General features: G+C 29.9%; 1 protein-coding gene across 1 annotated transcript; it reads left to right on the forward strand.

Moving 5' to 3' along the window:
- The first annotated feature begins 17,550 nt into the window (after positions 1-17,550).
- On the forward strand, positions 17,551-19,795 carry LOC124421351 (NADP-dependent malic enzyme-like). The gene is made up of 3 exons (XM_046956388.1): positions 17,551-17,904; positions 17,971-19,132; positions 19,209-19,795. Exons 1-3 carry the CDS (start codon positions 17,707-17,709, stop codon positions 19,325-19,327), a joined length of 1,479 nt encoding a protein of 492 aa, XP_046812344.1. The 5' UTR covers positions 17,551-17,706; the 3' UTR covers positions 19,328-19,795.
- The last annotated feature ends 7,213 nt before the right edge of the window (positions 19,796-27,008 follow it).

The following is a 27,008-nucleotide window of genomic DNA, read 5'->3' on the forward strand; positions in this document are numbered from 1 at the left end:
ATATGGAGGATTATATATAATGCCAGTACAAATAAGTATTGAAAAAAATAAAATAAACAAATCCCCACCACAACAGGACTACGATTATCAATATACAATAACAACAACAAACATTACATTTTCCAGTATGGTGATGATTATGGCTAAAACGATGTGTATGAGGATATGAGAAAACATGCATACATATTCAATGACAATGAAATATACAAAATTCATATGTTTTTACGAATATTGAAAGGTAAATAGTATGTTCAGTTGTAGTAAAAGTATTTTTTTACATTCATTCGTGCATACATTTATATACATATGTATATGTGCTGAGTACAAATGGTGCAAGGAAATCTAGGTCGACTCATAAGAAAATTTTAAATCTAAGTTGTTCAACAATTTTTAAATTATAAAAATTATGATTGGTATGATTGGAGCATAAAATCTATTAAACATTTGCACATGTCAAGCAGCAGTAGACCACATTTAACTCTAGCTTGTCTCTTTGGATATTTTGTTTTATATCTTTTTAGCCTTGTGCTGGTAGATCAGAAAGATCTTTAAAAAATCCTTGCCCCGATTTCTTTTTCTTTTGACAATTTCTGCAGCAGTCGATATATTTAGGCTAAACCAAGACTTCCTGCATGGTTACTATCTTTACGATAGACAATTTGATGTAATTTTACCAAGTAGGGACTTATGAACTTGATCAACTTGATCACTCAAGGCCTTATTATTATACGAATTTAGATCGAGTACAACCATGTGGATCACTCTGAAATTAAAAGGGTAGACTGTCCAGCAAAAAGTGGGCGCTCGTCAGATTCTGAGGAAACCTCAAAATATATAATCCAAAAGTAACCGGAAAACATAGATATCATATTGGTGAGTTGTTGTCGATCTAATTTGAAAAGATGTGCAGACTGCAGCTTGAATGTGGGAACATATTTAAATTAACTTGTTCCGGTTGCACCACTTCAGGTTCTAAAGCCTTCAAATACAATTGGAAGAAGTCATTAAAATCTTTTAACGATTAAATAAACTTGTGTTTGAATTTGGTTGGAGCTTCTTCTGAAGCTGTGATATCATCTGATAGATGTTGCTCTACAACTTCGGTTGTTAGTTCAATCACTGCGACTTTGGTCCATAGTTTTATAACTGCGACATTAATCAATATTTAAGGGATTTCGTAAATCAAATTAGAATAACTTATGTTTAATTTGGTTAGAGCTTCATCTGAAACTTAGACATCGGCTGAATTATGTTGCACCTCAACTTCGGTTTTTTGGTTTAATTATTGCGACTTTGTTCGATAGTCTTATCATATCAACTTCGATTAGTTCAATTACTATTGATTGAATATTGCAACTTCTGTCGATATTTTAGACACTTTCATATTGGTCGGTAATTTAGAGACTGAACACTGCTTACAACATTCTTAGGAATTACATCGGATAATAGTCATTACCATCAAACATTTCAATGAAAAGAACGTCATATCAATTTAACCTAATCCATAACTGTCCGAAAGTGAGAGTTTAACTTCATTAATTCTGCAGTGTGTAAAGTTATATATCTTGTGTTTTAAAGGGAAAAGGTCTAGTATAGTTTTGATTGGATTTACACCGATTTTAGTATATACATTCCATCGACTTTTTTTTGGGTGCATCTTCGGTCATTGTCGTATAAAACGAGAAGGTTTTTTATAAACCTGATTACGGATTGATCTATTTCTAACTCTTGTAGAGAGTGCATAAACAATAAGCGTAGGATCATATCATCAGATTATCTTTTAATGCAAACGAGTTGAGATAAATTAGAGTACTTAGTCCAGAAATCATCAATAACACTATATAAAGTTTCAACAGAAAATCTAGGTTAGGTTAGGTTAGGTTAGGTTTGCAGGCTGTCCCTTGCAGTTCGCATTAGGGGCACACTTGGGTCCATGTTATGATCCCTTTGTGGTACCTGAAAAGAGAAAGAAAACGGTCGGCGTATTATTACACTTCGACCCATCTACTCTGGTTTCCTATCCAAACCATTTTGTCGCACGAATAAAGGAGTCTATCCCTCGGATGTCAGCCTCAGATACGTCCGTTAAATCGTGCATGACATTTGCTCCTAGCAGATTCGATCTATGCTCCGCTAGGGCAGGACACTGACAGAGGAAGTGAACAGTACTTTCCTCTTCCTCTTCGTCTTGACAGCTCCTGCAGAAGTCATTACTAGGAAGGTCTAGTCTTCTAGCATGGAGCCCAAAAGGCCAGTGGCCAGTCACCACTGCAATCAAGTTTCGAAGATTTGCTCTCGGAAACTGAATTAGGACTCGTGATCTTCGTGAGTCATAAGACGGCCCCATGATCCTCGCCAGTCTACAGGTAGCCTCAGTCGACCATCTGTGTTGCGCAAGATCGTGGAGTTTTTCGCGAATCGAGCGCTTGCAGCTTGAAAGCGGAATGCCAACGAAATTGTCAGTGTACTCTGTCGCTAGTGAGGAACCCACTTTCGTAAGAGAGTCCGCGATGGTATTACCAGGTATCTGTCGATGACCTGGAATCCAATACAGTCCCACTGTGGAATGTTTCGCCATCTCGTTTAGAGATGCCCGGCATTCTAGGACCAAGTGTGATGTTGTATAAACACCACTTATAGCCCTTAGGGCAGCCTGACTGTCGGTATAAATTCGAATATCTTCCTGGTATATTCGATAGAACCTGAGCCAGTTTGCAGCCCGTTTTATGGCTGATAATTCAGCCTGAAGTACGCTACATTGGTCAGGAAGTTTAAAAGAAACTTCCGTTCCAGTATGTGCAATATTGAAGCCACCGCCCACGCCATCTTTCGATTTAGAGCCATTGGTGAAGACCAGATACGAACCGTCACGGAGGATAGATTCCATCTCATTTGGGTCGTGTTGAAACGACACTGAAAAGCTTATATCAAAAGATGGTTTGGGGATGCAATAATCAATGTTTCCTGGCATTGCTCCTAGGAAGTTGATTATGGTAGAGTGGCCTGACTTAGTCATTTGCCACCTACCGATTGTACTGAGTCTAATCGCTGAGTTGAGGGCAACCTCCTGAGCCATTAGATCAACAGAAAATCTAAGTAGGTGTCGTTCCAAGAACTTTAACATATTTTGTAAGAGATTTAAGGTCTAGGATCAAAACTACATACACACTCAAATAATTAAAAATTGATTATATGACAAATGTTTCAACTAAAAGCTAATGTGTGACTGTAATAGTGTAGGGTATCAAAATAACAAACAAATATATTTATATATATAAGAATATAAGTGTTATTGTTGCATTTAGATTTAGGCTGCGGCTAATTTATTATTTGCTTAGACAATAAATTTTATACTACTGCTGTTGTTGATATTAAATATTGTTCGTTCGTTTGTTTGTTATTGTTGCTGTTATTTTGTAAATATGAATACAAAATACAACAATATACTATCAACAAAATACATTTTACATATTACATACATAAAAACGTAAATCTATATACGTATAGATAGATGTAAATACATTAACAAAGTTACACATGTCTTTATTATAAATCTAGGATTTGCTTTATTTTGTTTTCATTTTGTGTTGATATAGAGAAATTTCTACAAATAAATAAATGGAAACATATGAATGTTGGTATATAATTCCCACAAAAAAAAACATATGTACTTGTAAATAAAGTAAATATATAGATATATTGAAATGTACAGCTTTGGTAAATATATTTATACCATACACTACTAAGTATAGTGGAATTGGATAAGGTGTTTGTGTTGAGATTTAAAATAGATGCATTTATCTTAAAGTCCACATCCACACGATATTTGTTAGAAGTTTTGAATATAACTAAAGATAATAGTTATTTATCCATATAAAGGTATAGAAAACAGTTCATCTATTCCTTCACTGAAAAAAAATTCCTTGAAAGTCTTTTAGTAACTTTTTCATTTGAAAATGACTGGTGTAGAGTATCACAAGTTCGGTCATGTCTGTCTTAACTTTCTTGTTTGAATATTTGTGTACTTAAATATTTCCTTGTTTATTTGTGTGGGTTATTTTGAGTTCAAATTTGTTATTCATATCTAGATTATTGTTTGTCGGGTTTATAGAAAATAAAAAAATACGAAAAAATAAAAATAACAGCTTTGAAATATCAACTAAATCACAATATGTCGTTAAATTCAAGTCGTTTTCACATATATAGAGACAAATAAACAGAAACATTTTTATTTATAACTTTACTGTTTTTAATATACATAAACAGTTACAAATACATGCTATATAGACATGTGTGTATACACATACATATATATGTGTGTTAGTGAACTATATTTGTCTGCCATTTGTTTTATTTATTTATTATATTTATATGTGTATAGATGTTTTGGCGGAATTTGTATTTATTATCGAATTAACGCTTTGACAAATTGCCCTCGAGGTATAATTTGTTTAAATCGGCGAGTGTGAATGAACGAACGAACGAACGTCTGTGGCATTAAAAATTATTCAAAAGCTGACGAAAATAACAACAACAAAACATATAAATAAATCAACATATTTGCAAAATATAAGAACACTTAGAGAAAAATACACAAACACTTTTTCTACTTTTTAAGCAAACTATAAAATACATATGACAAAAAGACAATATTTGCAATGGTAAAAATCGTTTAAAGATAATAAAAAATTTAACATTAAGCCATACAAAACAATTTAAAGCATTAAGTTTTAAGAGTATTTGCCAATTGTTTTACTCTGTGTAGTAGTTCATATACATGGCGTATGATTGATATGTTTTACTCTATCTTTAAGAAATACAAATAACTCATACGCATGGGTGTTATTAACAAAAGACAATTGAAAAATGTTGAGATATTTGAACAACTATATAAAAAAGAAGAAATTAATCAGTCATAAGCTTATATCTGCTTATGACAAGGTCATCTTAAAAATTATAATTTAAAAAAAAAATTTAAGTTCATGATGGATTAAAAAATTTTTTAGCTGTAGACACAACAACGTATACATATTAAAAATTTAAAGCAAAATAATAATTAGCTAAAAATGTTTATTAAGCAATATATTATTTTAAATGTTATTTTTAATAACATCGAAAATATATTTTGGTAATAAATTACTGACATAAAATAAGATAAATTGTGATAACTGAAAATAAATTGTTTTAATAAATATTAGAAATTATATGGTACTGATAATTTGAAAAGGTTTTTTTATAGGAAAATTATTTATATTTGAAGTTTTTAATTATTTGTTTGAAAGATTTTTTTGGCACGAACTCTCGCACATTTAGTTTTACACAGAATCACTATTTGCGTTGAAAAATTTCGTTTCGAGCAATAGCAGAATGATTTTATCAGATTAACAGCCAGAAGTCAATTATTGCAATGTCAGGTCATGAACTTAAATTTAAGACCAGCTTTAACTGAATTTCCTTCCAGAGGCAAGGACTACATTATATGAGAATAGTCGGCAACGATAAGCGAATATATTAGTTTTAAAGTGAAGGAAATTCTAATTAAGGTAATTAATAAAAGTAGGATAGGAAAAATTATAAAAATTAACAAGTATAAGGTAATGTTACGTAATCTGAGTGAACACACAGGATTTCGTGCACAGCTATGATGACTGTAGAGCATAAAGAGAGGTCATGTGAAACTATGGAGCATTTGTTTTGCATTGTTATGCCATTATCATGAGCAGGACAAGGTGCTCATGCATGTTTGTAGTCAAAATCTCAAAATAACTTTAAACGATATTTCTTTTTTAATCAAAAGTTTGCTACAAAATGGCATCGATTTGTTGTTGCATATTTTGCTATAAATCCATAAATTGCAATTTTTGCTTTAAATTGCACATAATTTGCATATTTCAAACATTTTTTGTATATTTTTTATTTTTTTTAAGAAATAAATTAATATCAACAAATTTCAATTTAACAACAAAATACTAGATTCTGTGAAATATAATTTTAAATATTTTTATTTAATTTTTAAACCGCAATAGTGCATAGATATTTTGGGTTTATGCTGCTAATTGTAACGTCCAAAATATTTATCCTTAAAGTATCGATTCAGTATGAATTTCTGCATCTGTCCACTTCTGTGTCGATAAAAAAAGATAACTTGATGAAATTTTGCTTTTACATCTCTCTCACGTCCATAATTCACCTAAGAACATTATCGAACGATAAAATTGGAAAGAAATATAATTTATACAAAAATAAGTTTATTCAACAAATTTTATTAGAATTGCTATTAAGCTTTCCACTTTCAGAAATTAAATATCTACTATTTAAAGTTGTTTCTAAGTCGTTATATATGTCATTCTCGGGGACGTGGTTCCGTTAAAGTGGTGTTCTTAAAAATCTCTATATTTGTTGTCAAAAACTTAAAATATTAATATCTGTTAATATGGATCTTCACAAAGAAATATTTTTTGGTGCATCTTTTTACATTTTTAGTGCATATTTTGCTATTTTATAGTGCATATTATAAGCGAATATTTTTTAGTACAAGAAAATCCTTGTCCTGATCATGAGGAATGCTATTTTCGGTATATAGTATTCCCCACCAACATTGATTGAAAAATTCTTTAGCTTTTGAACATCAGATGATATATTCAGTGAATACTATATAATGTTTTTACACTCACCATCGAAAAAGATGGAGGGTATATTGATTTTTTCATTCCGTTTGTAACACATCGAAATATTGATCATAGACCCACAAAAGTAGATATACTGGCATACAAGTGGTCAAAAAAAAAACAGTTTTATCAGTCATAACTGTTTTAAAAATGCAACATAAATAAGTCTTATAAGAGGATCGGTCCATAATTCGATATAATTAAATTTCTTATGAGCATAAATCTATTTACTGAATTTTAGGATCGGCCCATAATTAACCCTATCCCCTATATAAGTCCCCCCAAAAAAGTGACTTTAACGCTCATTGCTGACTTCAAAATATTTTTTTTAAGAAACAAGCACTATAGTGGTCTATGTTTATCCTATACTGCCAAACTAACCTAATCTAAACATTTTAAAGCAGATTAGATCGATTATAAAACACAATAAACCAGCAGAATCCACACAAATGCCCAATATCTACGTGCTTAGGTAATGATCGATATTTGGTGGAACCAAAAGTGTATAATATATGGTGATGATATAGTACAGAGAATCTACACTTATTGGAAGCGATCATTTACATAAAAGTGTAAGAAAATTCGGACAGATATAAAAAAGTAATGGTAAAAAATTTAATACTTTTATTTCCAGCAGGAATCTATAAAAATTTTTCCACTATGCAACTGTCATTCAGATATTGAAGTACCAATTAAAAACGATTTAAAAAGAAATGGATAGACGACTTCATCCTCCTCACATTTTCTTACTTGTTTTTAATTAACTTCTGAATATTGTAAAGATTTTACTCTGCAAATATTATAGTCGCAATTATCATAGACCTTTTACATATTATTATTTTATAGTCAACATATCTTTGCAAATACTTGTACACACATAGATATTTATTTAACATTTTACAAATAATATAATGCAAAAATATATATATTATCCTTCAAATGAATACAAATGCATCTCTTATAAAACTCTTTAAATATTACATTTTGCAATTTACATTTAATAAAGTTCTCAATCATTGACTATGCAAATTCATTAATCAATATTAAATTAAGACTATTTTCGAAAAATACAAAATCAATTTAAATATTTATATTTACATTTATTTTTTCTAATGACAAGTACGATTGAATGAATACGTACGCATAAAAACACTGCAGGATATAAACATGCATACACATTTACACACAAAAGTAGTGTATGTATAATACAAGGATGTTTGTGGAATTAAAAATATACACACACTTATGTATATAGAGACACAGATGCTGCATAAAATAAGTAAACATATGTATTTAACTATACGTAACTGATCTTTACACCAGCTATAGGCGAGGACAAATAAATAGACTTCTTTGAATTATTAACTAATCGATCAATACCTAGTCCGTAAGATCGTGTGCAACCTGCAAACAAAGACAACCTAGTGATTGGAAGGACAGACGTACATGTTTTAATTAACTAAAAAAAGTAATTGTTATATTTTAAAACAGTGAAAATACCAATATTTCTTTTTAACGTTACATACATTAACACAAACTTATAATACTCATATTTTACAGTATAGTGATATAAACATGCGTTAAATTGTGTGCAATCAATTACGTTTATCTGTGTTAGGAAATCAAGCGTAATATAACATTTGTATAAATTAAAACTACAAACACAAATACTTAAGTATACGTACAAAAACAAGCACGACGATAACAACAACAACAATAATAATAAGTAAAATTTATCTATAGCTACTCAGCATTTCTGTGATAGTTAAACGACTACAGATTTTTCTATTTCTTACTGCTAGTAGTTGTACTTAGTTGCTAACGTCATTATTACTATTACTAACACAATTACAAATATAGCTAAAGCTATGTTTAATATTTGTTGTGTATTCTGGCACAATTGTTGTTGTTGTCTGATTGCTTCGTTCCATTTTTATTTCATCTTCATTTATTAGTTATGTGAAAATAAACACAAGCACATTTATTTATGCACTTGTATACATACACACATAAATATAAACTATTTAAAAACATACTCATGCCTGCATATATCATATGCTGACAATGACACAACAAGGACACTCCTACAATATTTTTGTTTTTTGGTTTACTTATTTTTAGTTTGAGAAAATAATAATAAAAACTATTTAGTTTTGCACATAGTACAGTGGTCATTAAAATAATCATTTTTAATTAATTTATCCTTTTACGAACTTTATCGTTTTATATTTTTAGGTTCGACTAATATTAGAATTTTTTATACCCATCTTCAATCCAGATAGTGTTCTTTTTGTAAGGTTCTAAGCCCTGTTTATTGTAACACCTTTAGATATAGAACATTATACTGAATGTAATTACTAATATTTTGACTGTCACTGTATTAATATCCGATTTAATTCTGTTCAAAAACCATTAATTAATTCACCAATATGAACAGCAGTATTTTGCAAAATTTTCGACCATCATATGCCCTAAAGAGGGACTTATTAAATGAAATTTTAAGGTCAAATGGAATATTAAACTCGTCTCTTTTGAATCAGTCTAATAATTTAAACTTATTTTTATATGTAATACTGTATTGTATATTGTCGCATATATTAACATCAATTGAAAAACCATAGTATATGAATGTAAACACAATAGTCTATTATATTATATATGTATGATATGTATATAAGAGTGTCCCAAGGAACTGCCTTTTACAGAATGTAATGTAGAATTACCTCTCAAAAAAAAAAAAAAAAATGAAGAATATATTTATACACTACACTACTATAGTGGGAAGGATTTATGCGTTTGTGCTGATGTTTGGAAGTCCATTATTTCGCCCCTATACTACGTTTCCCGCTGGTTATGGCTTTAAGCTCATAATTATGTTAAAGGTTCTAGTATGTCAAAAAAACTTGGCAAAACTTAGTTTAGATTAAATGACACTGCCAATTTTTTTTAATAATCTGCCCACGTTTGACCCTAGCCTCCATACTAACTCTTATTCAGAAAATAACTTGAAAGTCAAAATTTATAAACATAACTTTGAAGTAGACGTAAATGCCTCTACTAAAATGTATGAGGATAAGCCCATATTTACCCTCTTGTAGAAAATTTCTTTTGTCAAGAATAAGTAAAAATATTCCAGAATTAAGGTAAAAAATGTAATACTTTATTACTAAAAAATAGTCCATGTTTTTAACATACTAACTGGTGTAGGGTATCACATGGTTGGCCACGCCCGACTGTACGTTCATACATAATTTTTTTCAATGAAAGTGGTTTCAGTTTCTTAACAACGATTTATAAATGCCCCCTTTCAAAAAATTATTTTAACGCCCTTAATATAAGAGTTAAGCGATGATATCCACAATTGACTCTACTCCCTAAATAAGGTTCTCCTCAGAATTTGATTAATATGGTAGATGCAATGCCCATGACCTCGTAAAATTCTAAGACGATCTAGCTATGTCCGTTTGTCTGTTGTTGGCACAAGAGCGTTCACAGAAAAGAGATAGGGAGATGAAATTTTCCCATAATATTTTCTATAAATCAGGAATGTTTGGTTTTGAAAATGAATAAAATCGGTCGACGATTTCATATAGCTCCTATACAAATGTACCCCCAGCTTCTAAAAATACCTCTATGAAATTTTGTGGGGATCGTTCCATAATTTGCCCTACCCCTCATATAAGGTCTCAATCAGAAAACTACTGGATTGAAATTTGACAAAATTTTAAGGGAACCGATTAATAATTGACCCTATCCTCATATAAGTTCCCCTGTAGAAATGACTATAACGCTAATTAACTTCTTCAAAATAACCATATGACCATAAAAGTCGACATAAACAAGTATTGTATGACCCCAAATATCCCTAAGTACTTTTGTGGGAATCGGTCTATATTTACCCTACCTCTCATTTAACGCTCAGTACTGATTATAAAAGAATTTCATAGTTTTACTAGACCGATTAAATTCGACATAAAATAGTTTTGTATGAGCAAAAATTTCTTTTCCAAATTTCCATTTAGATGTTCGTAGACTGATCTAGTCAACAGTGAACTCGACGGAACCTAGGCCCTTTAAAAACTATATCTTTAAATGTATCGATTAAGTGGAATTTTTACAAAAAAGTGATCACGGGGAAGCCTTATGTACATAATATTCGATAGCATACACGCATCACACATATTTGCTGTTTGTGATTGTGAATTGTATTTCTATAGCAAGTAAATTAATAAATACATACATATGTACATATGTATCTGTCTACAATAGGGTGGTCTCTTGTAATAAAATATTTAGAAATAAATTGTTATAATGTACCGAAAAAATCTCAAATATAATAACTTTCGATTAGCGGCACTCCCTTATATAATAGAATATCTCTTTGTATGTACATATGTATTGCATGTTTATATGTTGTTTAGTTTTGTTTGTTTGTTAAATGATAACACAAAAAGTTTTTTTCCCTCACAATAAACAATATGATTATATATTGAATATTTTTTTCTATGTTTCTTTTTATTTTCAATTTGAAAATATTAAATTGTTTGTGAATTGTGAATGAAAATGTGGGGACTAAGTAAAAAAACTTATTTTTTTATCACATTTACAGACATATCAACACAATACATAATCGTAAAATTAAAAATAGTTTTCTTTAATTGATAAATCGAAAAATAAAGTGTTCGAAGAGGAAAAGAATCTCATGAATACTATTACAGTATTACTATTGTTGAATCTATTAAGAAATTGAAAATTTTTTTAAATAACTACTCCTAAAAGTATGCTTCAACTTGTAAAATTTATTTAAACTTTAAGAAACAAAATTGTCAGAAATACAAAAAGGTTGATGACTTGTTTAATATTTCAATAAATTCTAACCATCAACAGCGACGAGAAACAACATCAGTATTAATGAACATACAACACTTTTATATATTGGACCCAGTGGGATGCTGGCGTCAAAAGTTTATTTATTTTTTAAAATAATAGAAAACTAAATCAATAGAAAATACAAAAAAAAAAAAAAGTTGTTGATTTTTTTCACTTAAAAAATCTATTTGAAAACGTTTTGTGGTACATATCAGAGATAGAAATATTAGTATTATTATATTAACTTTTTATAACCTATACCACTATAGTGGGGAGGATATTATGTATTTGTGCTGATGTTTGTAATACTCAAATACCTTAAAGTATATCAATATGCTTTTTGAGTTGATTTGCCGTCTGACTGTGTGTCTTTGTAAACCTTGTGTATATGGTTTAGGTCGCAATTTTTATTAGATGAAATTCGGCATATGCCTTTCTTTTGATTCAAGTAATAAGGAAAAAATTGCAGTAATATTACATATTGAGTTCTTTTTAATAAGGCAAACTTTAATTAAGAAGCCTTTGAACCATTCAGGGGACTAATCAGATGACACTCCAATGAACTAGTATATAAGTCTATGAAGTAATCCAGTAAAAGACTTATATATAGAATGTTAATAAAATATATATAAAACTAATCTATAGTTACAAATTCCTCGACAAGTTCATAGATTAGACAATAGACCAGTTTACAGACAAGTTAAACGTATAGTCTATTAACAAAATTTTAGTATAAAGACAAATTCTTAAATTGGTTTATAGATTATATAATATATATGATAGTAACTAGTCAATCGATTAGTTCAAATACTAGTCAGTAGGTTTATCCACAGACAAATCTAGAGACTATACCATAGACCTAGATAGGGGATTATTAAAAAAACAATTGGAATCATACATATACTTTTCTAAAAACGATTCAATAGTCAAATATCCGGACTTTACTCCACAAAATAATACTTTTCCATAAGTACTTAACTAAACAGATTTGTTCATAAAAAACTCCACAGACTAAAACGTAGATAAGTTCATAGATTACTATATAGACTAATTTATATACTAGTCCATCAGCTAATCCAAAGGATAATTTATCCAATAGGCTACTAAATATGCTAGATAATAGGCTAGTCAATATACTAGACAATAAGCTAGTCAAGAGACTAGACAATGGGCTCGTCAATACACTATACAATATACTAGTACATAGGCTCGATAATAAGCTAAACAATATACTAGACCCTAGTCAATAGACTAGATAATAAGCTAGTCAATATATTAGATAATGGTCTAGGCAATAAACTAGACAACATGCTAGTCAATATAATAGACAACAAACTAGACAATAGTATTGTCAATAAACTAGACAATAGTACTGCCAAAAGACTAGATCGTAGGCTAGTAAATAGGATAGACAATGGACTAGACAGGCAATAGGCTAGTCAATATACTAGACAATAAGCTACAATATCCTAGTCAATATACTAGACAATAGACAAGGCAATAAGCTAGTCTATAGAACATGCAATAGGTTAGTCAATAAAGTAGACCATAGGCAAGTCAATAGACTAGACCAAAATAAAAATGTATCACTATTTATCTTAAAAACGACTGTTTATACTCTACACCACTTTAGTGGGAAAGGTATATTGGGTTTGTGCTGATGTTTGTAACATACAAAAATTTGTCCTATACCCACCTTAAAGTATACCAATCGGCTTAGAATCATTTGAGTCGAATAAGTTATGTCCGTCCGTCTGGCTGGCTCGCTATCCATGTAAACCTTGTGCACAATTTTCAAGATAATTGTATGTAATTTGGCACACACGCTTCTTTTGGACGAAGTCTATTGAAAATGGTTAAAATCGGTCCATTATTTCGACTAGCCCCCATACAACCGTACCCCCCAAATAGGGCCTTTTGGCCTATAATTAATTTAAATGATCTATTATTTTAACAAAATTCGACAAAACTTAGTTTTATAGAACTTTAAATGACATTGCCTATTTTTGTAATGATCGGGCTTCATTTGATCCTATCTCCCACACAAAATCCCCTTCAGAAAATGACTTAAAGGTCAAAATTCACTTTAAAACACTAATAACACTTATAAATTCTACATAAATAATATTGAAGAAGACTTAACTCCCCCTACCAACATTTTTAAGGATAGGGCCATATTTTGCCCTACTCCCTTAAAAAATTCTCTTTTTTCGCCAAAAAAAGTAGTAAAAATATTCCGAAATAAAGTTAAAAAAAAACAAACCAAATGCTTTATTTTTTTTAATAATCTCCATTTTTAACATACATAGTGGCTGATGTAGGGTATCATATGGTCGGCTACGCCTGACTATACATTCATACTTGTTTTGAAAATATAAAATGTCCATACATGCTATGTAATAACTATTCTGCTCTTCTCTAATTCATAGAATTGTGAAATAAAATCATAAAAAATAAACGTATTTAAGCAAAATTTACTTAATTCAATCTCTTTTTATACCCTCCACCACCATCAATGGTGGAGTGTAACACCAAGAAATATTCATCTGAGACCCAACAAGTATATATGTATAATCTGGGTCCTTTTCAAATTTTGAGTCAATTTAGCTATGTCCGTCTGTCTGTGTAAAACACGCTCACGATAAAACAAAGCATTAAAATTCACCGAAAGTGTTCTTCATTTTCCTAAGTTGTTTGGTATTGAAAATGAGCAAAATCGATTTACACAATCAAAATTTAATTTTTACACATTCTGATGTAATTTTCTCGAAAACTATACTAGATAATTCCATGAAAATCATCACACATTCGTTTCTATACAAAAGTTGAAATTTGCCAGAATCGGTACAAAATTTCATATACCTCCCGTACAAATACCGGGTTTTTTTTTGTAATAACTCCCGTGACAATGTCGATATCTTTACAAAATTTTACAAATTGTAATGTACACGTACAAAATCTTGAAATAAGATTGGATTTTTATATATTTAGAATTGGACAAAATAATATACATTTAAGAAATACAAATGATATCCCAAATGACCAAAACTAAATGATAATGACCGTAAATAAATCAATTTGCAATAACTAGTATTAGATATTTTATAAACAGGCCAATTTAAAAATAACCAATCAAACAGAAACAAGCACAGTTCAACAAATTTTTAACCAGGGACCAAAGTAAACTTTTATAAATTTTCGGAACATATTAGATTTTTGGGATATTGTCTCTTAAAAAAACTGTAAAAGTAATTACTCTTTATAACAACGAGAAGACATCTTAGTTGTTTAAATTTATCATCTTTAAGTTAAAATATATAGAAGACTAATGAAGATTTTAAAGTCTACAGATCGATCTTTCACACGACATGATTAAGGTGATTGTAATTGCCCAGTTCTACTTTCGCCTTTAATAGTAGTTCTATTCTGAATTATAAATTTCTGCTAAAAACTATATTTAGTAGTCTATAGACTAGATCCTGACATAGCCCACTAGTGTGGGCTATGAGTTGCCGATAGTGGCTTTATTTTAAAGTCGACAGATTGAACTTTCACACAACATGATTAAGGTGCCTATCCTGCAATTGCCCAGTTCTACATTCGGCTTAAACAGTAGTTCTATTTTGGATTTTCTGCTAAAAACTATATTTATTAGTCTATAGACTAGATCAAAACATAGCCCCTAGTGTGGGCTATGAGTTGCCGATCATGGCATTATTTTAAAATAGACAGATTGGACTTTCACAAGATTAAGGTGCCAGTCCTGTAATGTTACATTCGCCTTAAATAATAGTTCTATTCTGAATTATAATTTTCTCCTAAATACTTTATTTAATAGTCTATAGACATAGCCCATAGTCCATTCCATAGTCGTTTCCATAGAACAGTTGATAGACTAGTCAAATACAATATAAAAGTTCATGGATTACTATGTAATAGATCTATATATTAAAAGAAGAGTAGCATTACTGACTGACTGATTCATCATCGCACAGCCCAAACGTCTGAACCTAAAATCATGAAATTTTGAGAGTAAATGTGTTTTTGGTTATGTAGATCCACTAAGGAGGGATTTTTGGAAATTTGCACATTTACGGGTAAAACAGGTTTTCTTAATTATCTTACACAAAATTAGTGATACAAGAAAAATTCTAAATGCACCTGTATCTACTCTTAAAATGAGCAGATGGGTGTCTGGTACTTTTTTCAAATTCGTACATTTAAGGGGTAAAAATGTGTAACAAAGGTGATTTTGGTACCTTTTTTGGCCCCTTATAACTTTTGAACTAATTAACATAATACAATTTTTATAAATATTTTAGATACATCTCTAAAAATTATGAGACACCTGTTTCTTACTTTTTTAAAATTCAGTACTTTTTGGGTGTAAAAGGGAGAAAACTGTATTTATGGTACTTTTTTTTTAGCACATTAAGAAAACTTTTTCTGTTTATTGAATTACTCCTATTAAATTACGGACTAACTCTTTAATATTTATTGTAATAAAATGTTTGCTATTTCAGCAGGGAATAAAGTACCAAAAAGGGGAAAAAAGGGAAGTTTAATTTTATTCAAACTCATTAAGCCAATTTTCATAAAATTTGAAAAAATATTTTATTTACTCACACAAAATAAGCTGTTGGTATACTATTTTGGAATTCGAGTACTAAGGCCTATATAGGATCAAATTCGAGTAAATTGTTTGGTACCTTTTTGAAAGCACTATTTTCTGGAACAATTGAATGCAGATTTAAATCGTTTGAGTTTTATTTGTGATATGTAGATTTAAATACGGAACTTTTTTTAAACTTAATTCTTGAAAAAGTATATTTCAAATTGCATTCTTTATTAGTACTAAATTTTATTCCACTTTTGGTACTTTTTCTTTCTTCAAATGATACTCTTTGTATGTTCTTTAATATTAATTCAAAACACCTCATGGAATAAGATTCTTTAAGAAAGAACTTTTTAGTACTTTTTTTCTCATAAATGGTACTTTTTTATTTTTTAAATTGTTCAACCTAGGAACATTAATTTTAACATATATGGTCTTGACTGAATAATATTCTGTAAGTAGGAACTATTTGGTACTTTTTTATTCTTCAAATGCTACCTTTTAGATTCTTTATAATGGTTAACCGGAACACACGGCCCTTATTAAATGAGAATTTATTAAGAGAGATTTTTGTACTTTTCCTTTTTTCCTATGGTATTTTTGGATATTTTTGCGATATTGAACAGAGATATTAAAAATAAAATTTAAAATGTATGAACCTTAGTGAATGAGTATCTACTGAAAGGGACTTTTGGTACTTTTTCATTCATTAAAATTATATTTTTTGTATTGTATATAATATTGAATATTGAACCAAAACATGATATTTTTGATTAAATGATAATCTATTAGAGATATTTTATAGTACTTTTTTTCATATAGTACTTTCGAAATTGTCCATAATGTGGAAGCTAAATGAATGAAACTAAAAATACAAGCTTCTTACTAACGTATAAAACTGATATTGAACGTATAAAACTGAAAAATTAAAAAAAATTTTTAATCAATTTTAATTTTCAATAAAAGTAAACAAAATTTTGTATGTATTTAATTTAAGTTGGGGTAGCGAAGCACCCAGGGTATGCTAGTAAAGCTATAAATACTGACAGATCAAATACTGGCGAATAATGTAATTAATACTAGTCTAGCCTACACCACCACTAAATTATTATCATGACCTTTAAATGATCTATTAAGAGCAATGTTTTTTTTTAATTTTGTTTATAAATTGTTGTGAAAGTATCTTAATTCCATGATTTATAGCTACGATTAATGATATACATAAATATATATAAACGTCGATAATAAATAAAATTATGTTAGAAAATAATATTAAAGGTCATTTAAATAAATAGTAATACATTTTTCACAAATAAATTGTAATTAATAACATTTTTTTCTATTTAAAATAATTTTTCACAAATAATGTATAATTAATAACATATCTATTCTATTTAAAATGTTTTTTTTTTATAGGGTCTTGCATTTTCCCTTGAAGAACGTCAAATCTTAGGCATACAAGGCCTTTTGCCAGCCAGAGTTAAAACCGAAGATGAACAAGTTCAGCACAGTTTATTGTTGCTCGACCGTTTGGAAAATGATCTGGACAAATATATGTATTTGAATAACTTGGCCGAACGTAATGAACGTTTATTCTATAAAGTTCTATCATCTGATGTTGCTAAAATGATGCCTTTAGTCTATACGCCCACAGTAGGATTAGCCTGTCAAAAATTCAGTTTAATCTTTCAATATCCCAAGGGCATGTATATAACAATTAATGATAAAGGACATGTATATGATGTTTTAAAGGTAAGTTTTAATTTAAGAAACATTTTGTTATAGAGAATAATCAATATTGTATTATGATGATTACAGAACTGGCCCGAAACAGATGTACGTGCTATTGTTGTTACCGATGGTGAGCGTATTTTGGGTTTAGGTGATTTGGGTGCCAATGGCATGGGTATTCCTGTGGGTAAACTATCACTTTATACCGCTTTGGCGGGCATCAAACCACACCAATGTCTACCCATTACTTTGGATGTTGGCACAAACACCGAGAGTATCTTAAATGATCCTCTATATATTGGTTTGAGACAAAAGCGTGTCACCGGTCCAGAATATGATGAATTCATTGAGGAATTTATGACCTCGGCTGTACGTCGTTTTGGACAAAATTGTTTAATACAATTCGAAGATTTTGCCAATGCTAATGCTTTCCGTTTGTTGGAAAAGTATCGTCACGATTATTGTACTTTTAACGATGACATTCAGGGTACTGCCTCTGTAGCTGTGGGAGGTCTGTTGGCTTCACTGAAAATCAAGAACACTCAATTAAAAGAGAACAAAATTTTATTCCTCGGAGCTGGAGAGGCGGCTTTGGGTATTGCCAATTTATGTTTAATGGCTTTAATGAAAGAAGGACTTTCGGAAGCCGAAGCTAAAGAACGCATTTGGATGGTTGATAGTAAGGGCTTGATTGTTAAAAATCGTCCAGCCGGTGGTCTTAGCGAGCACAAGCTACACTTTGCCCAAGACTATGAACCAATCAATACTCTGGCTGAGGCTGTTGAGAAGCTAAAACCTTCCGTACTCATTGGTGCAGCTGCCATTGGCGGTGCATTCACCAAGGAGATACTTGAAATGATGGCCGAATTCAATGATATGCCCATAATATTTGCTCTATCTAATCCGACCAGCAAAGCCGAATGTACAGCTGAACAGGCTTACACCTACACCAAAGGCAAATGTATTTTTGCCTCCGGTTCTCCTTTTGATCCCGTGGAATATAACGGCAAAACATTCTATCCCGGTCAGGGTAATAATTCGTATATATTCCCTGGTGTTGCTTTGGGTGTTCTCTGTGCCGGTATGTTAACCATACCGGAAGAAGTGTTCCTAATGTCAGCTGAACGCTTGGCAGACCTATGCGAACCCGAAGATTTGGCCAAAGGCAGTCTATATCCACCACTAAGCAAAATTACCGAATGTTCCATTGAAATTGCTGCATATATTATGGAATACGCCTACAAAAATGGTAAGTGTAAAAAGCTTTAAATTATCTATGTATATTCACTATCTATAACATAACTTCTTCAATCTTAATTTTACAGGTTTGGCAACTGTACGTCCTGAACCAGAAAATAAACGTGACTTCATTAAATCGCAAATGTATGATCTATCGTATTCATCATCTGTACCAGAAGTTTATGCATGGAGTCATAAACTTTAAATCATACTACTATTTAATCTATTATTATAATTACTTATAAACAAAAGTCTAATTTATGTGTGTGTAAGAATTGTATAAATTAATCAAATTAAAAAAGTCTACAATGCAAAAAAAAAGTCAATATTGAACTTACACTTTATGAGGAACATTTTAACTTTAGAACTTTAGTAGTATTGTTTTATTTCACTATCTTTTAGTTATTAAATTCAATTGAAATATGATTTTATTTAATATTTTTATTTGTAATTCTTATTATTTGTAATTCTTATTATGGTTAACAACAACATTATCATTCCATTTTTGTTTTTTTAATTAATTTTTTAACTACAAGTATGTAGTTTAAACTTTATTTTATATTGTTGTAATTATTTGTTTATTTTATAATTTTTCTTATTTTATGTAAGGGTATGATGATGCTATTTGATATTAAATAATTTATTATAATAAAATTAAAAAAAAATACATAAATACTAAAGTGTTTAATTATTTACTTTTTTTCTTTGCACGACACTCTTAACACTTAATAAGAGTAGCTTCAAGAACTGCCCAGCATGGCACCAAGTGCGATTTCAATATCCCTTTGAGTAGATTAGCTTAACATATTTAATCAAAATTGATCTCTAAAAAACTATTAAAATTTCCCAATTTTTATACCCTCCACCACCATCAGTGATGATAGAGGGTATATATAACTTTGTCATTCCGTGTGTAACACCAAGAAATATTCATCTGAGACCCAACAAATATATTCTGGGTCCTTATCAAATTCTGAGTCGATTTAGCTATGTCCGTCTGTCCGTCTGTCTGTGTAAAACACGATCACGATAAAACGAAACAATAGAATTTAACCAAATTCACCCAAAATGTTCTTTGTTTTCCTAAGTTGTTTGATATTGAAAATGGGCAAAATCGGTGCACATCGGGAAAAGTTATGAATCAAAATTTGAAACAACCTCGAAAAAATAAGCATTTTTTACACATTCTGATGTAATTTTCTCGAAAACTATGCAAGATAATTCCATAAAAATCGGCATACATTCGTTTCCGCACAAAAGCTTAATATATGTGGAAAATCGCCAGAATCGGTCCACAATTTCATATACCTCCCATACAAAAGTACATATTCCCGGAAATTTGTTTTTTTGTTAATAACTTCCGTCGTTATGTCGATATCTTCACAAAACTTTAGAAATTAAAGTTCTATGATAATAGAGTTTATTCAGAGGAAAAATTTTTTGGATGGGTCAATAATTGGTCATAGCTCCCATACAAGGTCCCCTCCCGAAAATCACTTAAACGCGCATAACTCATTACTAAATTAAGATATCGATAAACAATTTGGTACATATATTGCTCTTATATACAGAAATATTACAATGAAAGCTTTTTTGGATCGGTCCATAATTGGTCATAGCTCCCATACAAGGTCCCCTCCCGAAAATCACTTAAACTCGAATAACTCATTACTAAATCAAGATATTGATATAAAATTTGGTACATGGGTTGCTCTTATATACAGAAATAGTACAGTGAAAGCTCTTTTGGATCGGTTCATAATTGGTCATAGCTCCCATACAAGGTCCCTTCCCGAAAATCACGTAAAATCGCATAACTCATTAGTAAATTAAGATATCGATATAAAATTTGGTACAAGTATTACTTTTATATACTAAAATATAACAATGGAAGTTTCTTTGGATCGGTCCATATTTGGTCATAGCTCCCATACAAGGTCCCCTCACGAAAATCACTTAAATGCACATAACTCATTACTAAATTAAGATATCGATATAAAATTTGGTACAAGTATTGCTTTATATACAGAAATATTACTATGAAAGCTTTTTTGGATCGCTCCATATTTGGTCATAGCTCCCATACAAGGTCCCCTCTCGAAAATCACTTAAACTCGCATAATTCATTACTAAATCAAGATATTGATATAAAATTTGGTACATGTATTGCTCTTATATACAGAAATAGTACAGTGAAAGCTCTTTTGGATCGGTCCATAATTGGTCATAGCTCCCATACAAGGTCCCTTCCCGAAAATCACGTAAACTCGCATAACTCATTAGTAAATTAAGATATCGATATAAAATTTGGTACAAGTATTGCTCTTATATACGGAAATATTACTATGGAAGATTTTTTGGATCGGTCCATAATTGGTCATAGCTCCCATACAAGGTCCCCTCCCGAAAATCATTTAAACTCGCATAACTCATTACTAAATCAAGATATTGATATAAAATTTGGTACAATTATTGCTTTTATATGCTGAAATATAACCATGGAAGTTTCTTTGGATCGGTCCATATTTGGTCATAGCTCCCATACAAGGTTCCCTCCCGAAAATCACTTAAACGCACATAACTCATTACTAAATTTAGATATCGATATAGAATTTGGTACATGTATTGCTCTTATATATAGAAATATTACAATGAAAGCTTTTTTGGATCGGTTCAAAATTGGTCATAGCTCCCATACAAGGTCCCCTCCCGAAAAACACTCAAACGCGCATAACTCATTAGTAAATTAAGACATCGATATTAAATTTGGTACAAGTATTGCTCTTATATATTGAAGTATAACCGTGGAAGTTTCTTTGGATCGGTCCATATTTGGTCATAGCTCCCATACAAGGTCCCCTCCCGAAAATCACTTAAACGCACATAACTCGTTACTAAATTAAGATATCGATGTAAAATTTGGTACAGGTATTGCTCTTATATATAGAAATATTACAATGAAAGCTTTTTTGGATCGGTTTATAATTGGTGATAGCTCACATACAAGGTCCATTCCGAAAATCAGGTCCCCTCCCGAAAATCATATTTGGTCATAGCTCCCATACAAGGTCCCCTACCGAAAATCTTTTAAACGCGCATAACTCATTACTAAGTTAAGTTATTGATATAAAATTTGGTACAAGTATTCTTATATACAGAGAAATAACATTGTGAAATGTTTTTTCGGACGGTCAACAATTGGTCATAGCTCCTATATAAGGTCCCTTTAGAAAAACACACATACAAGGTTCCCTTCCGAAAATCAGAAAAAACGCACATAACTCATAACCATTTATCAAAAATATTGCTCTTATATACATAAATTCACTATAAAATTGTTTTATGACCGGTCCATATTAGGTCATAGCTGTCATACTAGGTCCATACAATCACTTAGATTCACAATATTTATTACCAAGTAGAATTCTGAAATATTGTCTTTATGTACATAATTGGTCATAGCTCCCATACAAAGTCCTTTTACGAAAATCTCTTAAACGCACATTACTTATTACCAAATTAAGCTATTGATACATAATTTGGGAAAAATAATAGTTTTGTATACTTCTATTTCTCCTTTACTAGGTCCAGCCCCTAAAAGCGCTTTAACCGTATTTAAAGAGCATTATCAATTTGTGTTGAACAAAATTTTGTGTAGAACAAAATTATATATGTATTTGTATTTTGAAAATCTATAAATCTTTCACACACATACATACATGAAAATTACTAAATGTATAATGTTCAATAAATCTTGGAATTGTAATAGATTTAACTTTTGGGATTTTTTCTATTAAAGACATGAGAAAACTTATTTCTACAAATATTTGATCAATTAGAAAAGTAATAACATAGAAGTAGCTGGTGGAGGGTATTTAAGATTCGGCACAGCCGAATATAGCACTCTAACTTGTTTTAAATTGCTCTTAATTTTAATAATACAATTTGAAAAGTAAAATATTTTTTATTCATTTAAACAATTTTAAGAAAATCATACATACATCAGTGCCACATCAGCTGTGTAGAAATTAATTAAAAACAAAATATTATAAAACTTTTGTAATATTCTTTCTTCTTTTTTTGTTTTTAGTTTTCAACAAAAAACATTTTAAATTTGCATAAGTACGTGACAGTATATTTCACTGCCATTTGTTAAATTTAAATAAACAAACATGAATGAGTGAATAGTTCTGTTGAAGCGGGTCTTACTTTTAACACTATATGGGAAGCTAGTTTAAAGATTAACATTTTTAGCATTTTTATAGCCTTTCATATATTGTTATAATGATTGCTCCTGGAAATTTATGATTGTTTCTACAAACAAGTTCTTCATGGGTTAATCACTTTAATCTTTTCCACATGGTATTTTACTAGCTTGCTTCTTTTTGATTATATTTTTTCTTGTTTATTATATAAATAATCAAATATTATATATATTCTTACATTTTGCAACAATCAGTCATTTATTTATTCGACAAAAAAAATATAATATTTATATTAAAGAATACAACAAATAAATAAAACAAAATAGTGTTTAAAAAATTGCACATGAAAATAACTTTTGCCTTTTAGCACATGTTCTCGACTTCCTTAAAAAAAACAGATGAAATAAGGAAAAATATTTAAATATACAAAAAACATAAGTGGAGTGTGTAATATTTGTACTTTTTTTTAATAATTTTCTACATATTTTACACAAAAGGATTGAGTACATTTCATTTCCGACATACATATAAAACACGTACATAAGCTTATGTACACACACTCACAACATACATATGTATGTATATGGATTTATTAAAATTTAAAAAGGATGTGGATAAAAAACTTACATAGATATACATAAAAATATGTAAAACACAAATGTGTAAAAAAAGTATGTTTTTGTGTGTGTATGTTTGGATTTATGAATTTTTGTTTAACTGCCTTGTCACAAATACATATGTTATATTATTATAACCAAACACATACCTATATATTTGTACATGTACAATTGAACATAGGTTTGTATGTATATATGTACATACATAATGTATTACTTTTATTACCCTACACCATGATAAATGAGATAGTATATAGATGTGTAACTTCTAAGTAAGTAGTAATCGTTTTTAAAAGAATTGATTTTACTTCTTTGTTTCACCCTGTGCCTACTATGTTCTACAGTTCAGACTGTAGTCTATACTAGTATATATATAGCTATAGCTATAGTCCCTCCTATATTCTATACGATAGTCTATTTTATAGTCCAGACAATAGTCCACATAGTAGTCCCGACTGTAGTGTATTATATAGTCCAGACTTTAGTCTAATGTAGTATCCAAAACACATAGTCCAAAATGCACTATATTGTATAGTACAGACTATAGAAGAATTCAGACTATATTCAATTATAAATTATATTCTGCAGTCCAAGCTAAAGTCTGTACTTTTATCTATAATTCAAACTATTGTTGTCTAGACTATAGCCTATTAAATAGTTCAGACTATAGTCTATTCTATAGTCCGCTCTGTATTGCAGACAATAGTGCATACAATAGTTTATTCTGTAGTGCAGACTATAGTCTATTCTGTAGTCCAGACTATATCCTATTATATAGTCAATCTATTCTATAGTCCATTCTATGGTACAGACTATTGTCTCTTCTATAGTTCAGACTAAAGTCTATTATGAATTATATTCTACAGTCCAGGCTAAAGCCTGCATTTAGTTCTGAAGTCCAGACTATAGCTTATTAAATAGTCAAGATTATAATCTATTATACAGTCCGAATTATAAATTCTATAGTCCTGTCTATAGTATATTCTATTATCCAGACTATAGCCTATTCTATAATCCAAACTATAGTATATTCTATAGTCCTGACTATAGTCTTCTGTAGTCCAGACTATTGTCTATTCTATAGTCCAGACTATAGTCTTTTTTTTACAGTTCAGACTATAGTATAACCTATGGTCTATTCTATAGTTCTGATTGTTAGTATATTCTAAAGTCCAGGCTATGGTTTGTTCTTTAGTCCAGGATATAGTCTGTTATATACACTACAGTATATTCTATAGACCAGACTCCGGTAGTTTAGTGGTTAGTGTCAGGTAGACCGGAGGTGGTGGGTTCGATTCCCACCTTTGGCACTGATTAAGAAGCGCACAACAGGTCCGATAGAGGCCTAGGTGTATTTCCTCGGATTTTTATGTATATATGTACATCCCCTTTTCAAACTAAATAACTAACTAGTCCAAACTTATATGTCCTAAAGTTGCATTATATCAAAAGGAGCACATGACCGACCATACTTTCTTACTTAATTTTGAATATATGCATTAAATAGTTATTTGTGCATATGGATTTTTTTATGAAAATCAACAACAAAAAAATTACATGTTTGTATTTTGCATTCGTATTGTAGAATTACAAAATCAACAAGATTTATAAATGTGAATTATTACTTTTTTTTAGCTGTCTTCATTTTTTTGGTACGAGAAGGCTTGTAAAATTTTGTATTAATAAAGAAATGTTTTGATATATGTATACATATATAAATATATATGTATGACTTTTAATATGTTTAAATACTATGTAGGTAAATACATATATATTAATGTCATAACTTTTATAGAATTTTTAAAATGGGCTCCTATACATTACACATATAGTATAAAAAAAAAATAAGTCAAAAAAATATATCACTTTTTTCCTAGTGTTTAAAAAGTTGCCGCGGCAAATGCTTTGACATTTTTGATATTTACTCCAAACTAAATTTAAGGTTTTTTAACAAAATCGAAAATTTTCTATATAAACAAGTCTCATTATTTAACATTTACAAGGAGAACAAGTGAGAGTGTTATATTCGGCTGTGCCAAATCTCTATCATATACCGTAAAAGGAATGCTCCCAAGGTTATGTTTGGAATATGGATTAAAAGAATTATGGATTAAGATCTTTTGAAATAACAAAATATTAATTTTTTAAAACAAAATATTTTTGGTAAAATTTTAAACCGTGAGCGTATGAGTAATTTTTTGAAGAGGACCTTTATGTGCGTCAATTATGAACCGATACTCTTGAAATTGTGTACAAGGTGAATTACTAACACATTTTGCATGAAATTCGGTTGCGAATTTCTTAACCGTATTTCATAACACATGTTTTTAAGGCAGTACTGCTCGTTAAAAATATACATATATCTAAATCAAATTTATTTTGTTTACTGAATCAGTATAATTACAGCTCCTAAAAAAATAAAAATCTATAATACACGAAATGATTAACAATTATTTATTCTATTCAAAGTGAAATACTTATACATCTAATGTTACAAACCAAATGAGAATTATTTCAACTCATTTTATTGTCTCTTAAAACAACACACACAAAATAATATGTGTGAGGTGTCTGACTACAGTTGTTTTGTTGTTGTAGCAAAAGACAAAGAACCACGAAACAAGTAATGGTTATTTATAACAACATAACATACAATGGTTATATAACAGATAGCAACATAACATATAATGGTTATTTGCAAGTTTCAATATTTGTTAGTAACATAATATGTTATTACTATTTTTCAGTGAATCATACTCAAATTTATAATTGTCATAAACATGAAAATGATTAAAATAACAATTATATGTTTTTGATAACAATATATTGTTACAGTGAACATAGTTTAGTTATAGTAGCCATGTTGAATTATGTTTTTTCTCAGCGTGTACAATTTGGTAGAGATTTTGGCTCGCATACTTTTATCACATTTTTTAACCAGTAATTAGCGTTTGGCTCATATGAAACTTTCGTGTGTCGCCAACGCTTTACTCGTATTTTAAGGCCAGTAATAAGTGTTAAAGTAATTTTCTGAAGGGGACCATACATGGGGTGTATAGTCAAT

Source organism: Lucilia cuprina, chromosome 2 (assembly GCF_022045245.1).
Source record: "Lucilia cuprina isolate Lc7/37 chromosome 2, ASM2204524v1, whole genome shotgun sequence".
Lineage (NCBI taxonomy): Eukaryota > Metazoa > Arthropoda > Insecta > Diptera > Calliphoridae > Lucilia > Lucilia cuprina.